We start from the raw sequence: 4,771 nt of genomic DNA, 5'->3' as shown, positions 1-4,771 counted from the left end.
GCTAATGTCTACTGGACCTATTCTCAATCTACTAGGCCCATTCTTTTTTCCAGGCCTATTAGGCCCATTCTCCCCTCCTCCTACCCACCACCCACCCGTCCACGCGCTCCCCTCATCCTTGCAGCCAGCTTATTTCATAATCAAAAACTCTTCCTAACAGTCTAATTTTTCATCCAAATTCTAAAAAATTATAGTCACAGAATCTAGAAAATAAACAAGCACGAATCACAGAGCAAATCACAAGGTCAGAAATTCCCGTGAACTTACCTTTAAAATGTGTTAAAAGTGATGTAGTATAATACTCCATCCGTCCCAAATCATAGGACGTCCTCTTAAAATCAAAGTCGGTAACTTTTGACTAATAATTATACTAACCATACATATGCTAAGTATTACGTATGTTATATCACTAGATTTATATTTTAATTTTAAAGTACTTTCATATGATGTTATTTTCATGTTTGTTGGTAACGTAACATAGAATAAATTAACAAATTAACGGTCAAAGTATGTCATTGTAGACCGTGTAAAAAAATATAAACCTTATAATTTGGGACTAAGGGAGTATTGTATTTCCGATATTCAGGGAGAATACAGGAGACCAACTGACCCAAATGGTAGATATTTGCCTGACAAATGATTGGGTTTCTTGCAGGCACATTACTTATTTCATTCATATTATCACGTTTAGTACATGGATATGTAAATTTATGATACAGATACACCATTGGGGTCCAAATGTTCAGAGATACATCATCCAGGGAATTCAGGCAATGGAAAAGAATCAATCGGTGTGTGGAGCTAAATGCAGAGGCCTGATCATGCCACATTAGCAAGCACACCAGGCCCTGCCCTAAGATCATATCTGAGTAATGATGAACATGTCCATGCAAGTCACTAGCTTTGCATCCTCTATCTATACCTTCCTCTTATTCTGTATATATTCCCATTGGGTGTCCCTTTTTTCCCCTCTTTTTGCCACCTACATTTGGTGGTGGTCTAAGAATGAATCTTAGTAATCTCCCCTGAATGTAAGATGATGGCAGGTACCATCACAAGGGTATGCACAGTCTGTGTACTTCGCGTCTGCCCTATCGAAAAACCAGTCGCCTACTGCTTCAGCAATTCTCTGCATATCCAAGAAAAAAAGTACATGGGATGGGTCTGATGAGACTACTGGTTTTACATGTAGGAGCTCAGAGTTCAGACAGTCAGGAAATCTTTCGAAGCGAGAATGTTTTTCATGGCATCACCGCAGAGTTTGCGTACCTTGTTACCGAGACGAGGAGAATCCCCTGCGTACCATGTGTCCTGTCTCTCACTTTGGCAATGTGCGAAACAGGAGTTGATAAAAAGACCGTTCTGCCTTGCGCCGGAGAAACCCCTCACCGCATCGAGCATTTGATTCCTGAAACCTGCCATCATACATACACAGGGGGTCAGCCAATCTAGACTTGAATTGACAGTTTATAATTCACGGATCTGGGAGAACAGCCCAGTACCTTGTAAAAATTGCAGTTGGTTGCTATTACAGGAGGCATGATTCATCCTACATCCTCGCCATAGACCTTGCGGATCAGCCCTTTTGGGGGCCACACTTTGTTGAAGCTGGAAAATATAAAATAAAATCATGTCCTTGAACATTTTATAGTTTATATTTGTGGACCAACTTTATCATACCGTTAACATGCAAAACAACTGACAAATACCTGCCACACATCATAAGCAGTGTTCAAAATAAAAGTTGGAGTTTGAATGTTTGGCACCACATTCTGGGGGAAAAAGCACTGTAGAGAGCACCAATTAGAAAAAGAAATTGTGAAAAACTAACTGTGTATATCTTTGTTAGATACTTCTTGATGTTTTCCTTACCGAAGTTTTATCCATGCGGGAGGTACAAGACCTAGGCAGGCTTCTTCCGGAACCCTGTTTTTGGTCGAATTTTCATGAGAACATAAGCGAAAAAAAGATATTGAGAAAATATTTTTTTTCAAAGGTATCGTATATTCTGACATAAATTAATAGTAGCATAACATGTAGAAGAAGTGTTACAGTCATGACGAACAGAAGTATCATAACATGGTGGACAGTGGCAGATACCTGCAATCTCACAATACCATTGAAGAAGTCCCTCATTTCTCGTTGCCCAGAAACATCAACACTGCAAATGGTAATTAAATCCATAACGTAATATCAGATGATTAGCTTTTACTCTACCAGTATTCATCCATAGCAAAGAATGGGCAAGAAAAACTGCATCAAAGCAAGTCTCATTTCTATATGTGAACTTACAAGTCCAGAAACATTCCAGCATCAGCAAGGCACTTCACGTTTGTACTGCCGCTAAACAATCCACGGAACTCGTCACAGTGAAGTATGGTTGAAACACCACCAGCAGAGCATCCAGAAAGAAGTGCCTGGTAGAATTGAGTTGTGGCAAGGAAACATAAATTATTTCCAAAATCCAAAAGGCTAAAGAAAACATGATTAGCTGTGGAAGGATCAGTACCTGGTTAGCATATCTCATTCCTTGGGCCATCAGATCATCCATAGCAGCCTGCCAAATACGCTGACCTCGGAAATAAAGGCCTGCAGACTGGAGAAAGAAAACTCTGATAAATGAACCCATGTAGTTCAGTAGAAAAAAACATAAACATGTATATTATGTAGTAATTTTTTTGGGGGGATGTGAAGTATGTATTTCTTCAGAATATTTGTTTGAATGGAATGTACACTGTGTGCAATATGGAATATAGGTCACTAGGAAGAAACGTGTACGCTAAATATTACTACTATCTAAGAGAACTTAAACTTAAATTGAAAAACATTTTCCTTTGGGAAACATTAAACTTAGGTGATCAGTTATCTTGATTATCTTCTGAAACCCTTCAGCCCAGTTAAATATCAGGAAACCAACGCACTAAAATGCAGAAACAAAATTTGCACTCACCGCATCAGCCCCATCACCAGTGAAGGATCCGCCATCACAATATCGAACCTTCACTCTGTTCCAGTTGTAGAAATCTAAGAAGAAGAGAGCACAGTCATAATTTGTCAGCCACCAATAATTAATAGCAATATTCGCATGAACTATATCAAGACAGAATTGATCGAAAGAATACCAGGATTTTCTTCAGGCCTGTTACTCATTATCCCAGTAAACTGGAGTTGGCTCTCCATGTGATTTGATGAACCACGCCGACTGCTCTTGCGAAACACGCAGCTTTTAACATCGTTGCACCAGCCTCCACCCTGGAATTCCAAACGAATCACCATCAGCTACTAAAGCCTGAACGATATACAACAATCTCTAGTGCCACAAAGTGCCATTTGCTCAAACTTATCTCTCGGTTCACATATATGGGAATTGGGGTGTATTTCTCACCTCCAAATTGACAAGCCAACTGTTTGCCCCTGATCCAAACCCTCGGTGTAGGTGATACCCTGGTAAGCTCCCATCCAAGCATACTGCCATGATAAACAAAGAAAGCTGTCATCGAGATTTGCCAACCAACCCTGCTATAAGCAAATGGAAACTTGGGTCCAAATTATTCAGAATTTATGATACACTACTCGCTAGACAATCAAGAATGTCAACTTAAGTTAACAGAAAACAGATAGCATTGAGTCCCCTTTTCCCCCAACTAGGTAGCAAGGAAATTTTCATCATGACAACCACCAAACATTCCAAGGCTCTAGATCCACATGCATATATCTATCAAGATCCACACATGATGCATGGCATGCTACAACCAACCAACAAAAAGGTTAACACTGCATGATCACTCAATCAAGGAGCACCTAAACAAAAAGAGGGGCACCAAAAAAAGAAAACATGAGCAATCACACTCCTCCTAATTTACAGGTGCTCTGAACCCTCTGTCCAACCAGGGTCAACTCAACAAGGACCGGATCACAGTATCACACCACTCAATGACTCAATCAGTGGAAAACCCAAGACCCCATTGACCCAATTCCAAGAGCTCACATGGGGGCAAGGCAAGGCCAATAAAAAAGCAATCTTTGCAGCCGGAAAAAAAATACTAGAATCAAGGAATGAACGAACAATTCAGGGAACAAGGAAACATATATACCGGCTCCCTTGGCGGCCGCCGACTGGATGAGCGTAATCCCGACGAAGACGCCATTGCTACCAGAGTTGGCATTGGTGGAGTAGACCTGCGTCTGATTCAGCCACGGCTCAGAGCCATGGACTGCCACCACCAAGAAGCCAAGAACCAGAGCAGCAAGAGCCCAAGAACAACCCATGGTTGATGGTTCTCTTCTTTCTTTGCTGGTTCTTGGGCCTTCCTCCCACTCCCAGCCTCTGCCTTCTTCCTGAGGAATGGATCTGGAAGAAGGGGAAGAGGAGGAGGGAAGAATGGAGGAGCAGAAGCGGCCAAGCAAGAAAGGAAGTTATACGCGGAGCCAAGTGCAGCTGGATGCTGGCAATGGCTGACAAAACAAAAGCGGCTGCTTCTGGGAGATTCTGTGGAGCGGTGTGCACTGCTACTAGTGCAGCTGCACTAGTGCTTCCAGTGAAAAAACGTGTAGTGCAATTACAGTTGTGAAGCAAAGCATCTCCCTATCTTGTGAGGCTGTAGAAATGGAGAAGAAGAAGAAGAAGAAAAGAAGCAATGGAAGGAGTCGCCCGGAACGTGGTGGTGGTGATGACGGAACTACGGAATCCAGGGGAGGGCGGCGAAAGGGTGGGGAAAACTGTGAAGTGCAATTACTGCTTTTTTGGTGGGCGTACTCGTCTCCATTGGAG

General features: G+C 41.9%; 1 protein-coding gene across 1 annotated transcript; it reads right to left on the bottom strand.

Moving 5' to 3' along the window:
• Positions 1–618: 618 nt before the first annotated feature.
• Positions 619–4,391, bottom strand: LOC4344020 (pectin acetylesterase 12). The gene is made up of 12 exons (XM_015789186.2): positions 4,095–4,391; positions 3,386–3,468; positions 3,123–3,252; positions 2,951–3,024; positions 2,510–2,596; positions 2,293–2,417; positions 2,101–2,161; positions 1,873–1,926; positions 1,710–1,787; positions 1,503–1,608; positions 1,270–1,415; positions 619–1,129 (listed from the first exon to the last, which is right to left on the bottom strand). Exons 1-12 carry the CDS (start codon positions 4,267–4,269, stop codon positions 1,013–1,015), a joined length of 1,236 nt encoding a protein of 411 aa, XP_015644672.1. The 5' UTR covers positions 4,270–4,391; the 3' UTR covers positions 619–1,012.
• Between the last annotated feature and the right edge of the window lie 380 nt (positions 4,392–4,771).

Source organism: Oryza sativa, chromosome 7 (assembly GCF_034140825.1).
Source record: "Oryza sativa Japonica Group chromosome 7, ASM3414082v1".
In the NCBI taxonomy this organism is placed as follows: Eukaryota; Viridiplantae; Streptophyta; class Magnoliopsida; order Poales; family Poaceae; genus Oryza; species Oryza sativa.
The sequence above is the reverse complement of the archived record's forward strand: the minus strand, read 5'-3'. Positions and strand labels throughout refer to the sequence as shown.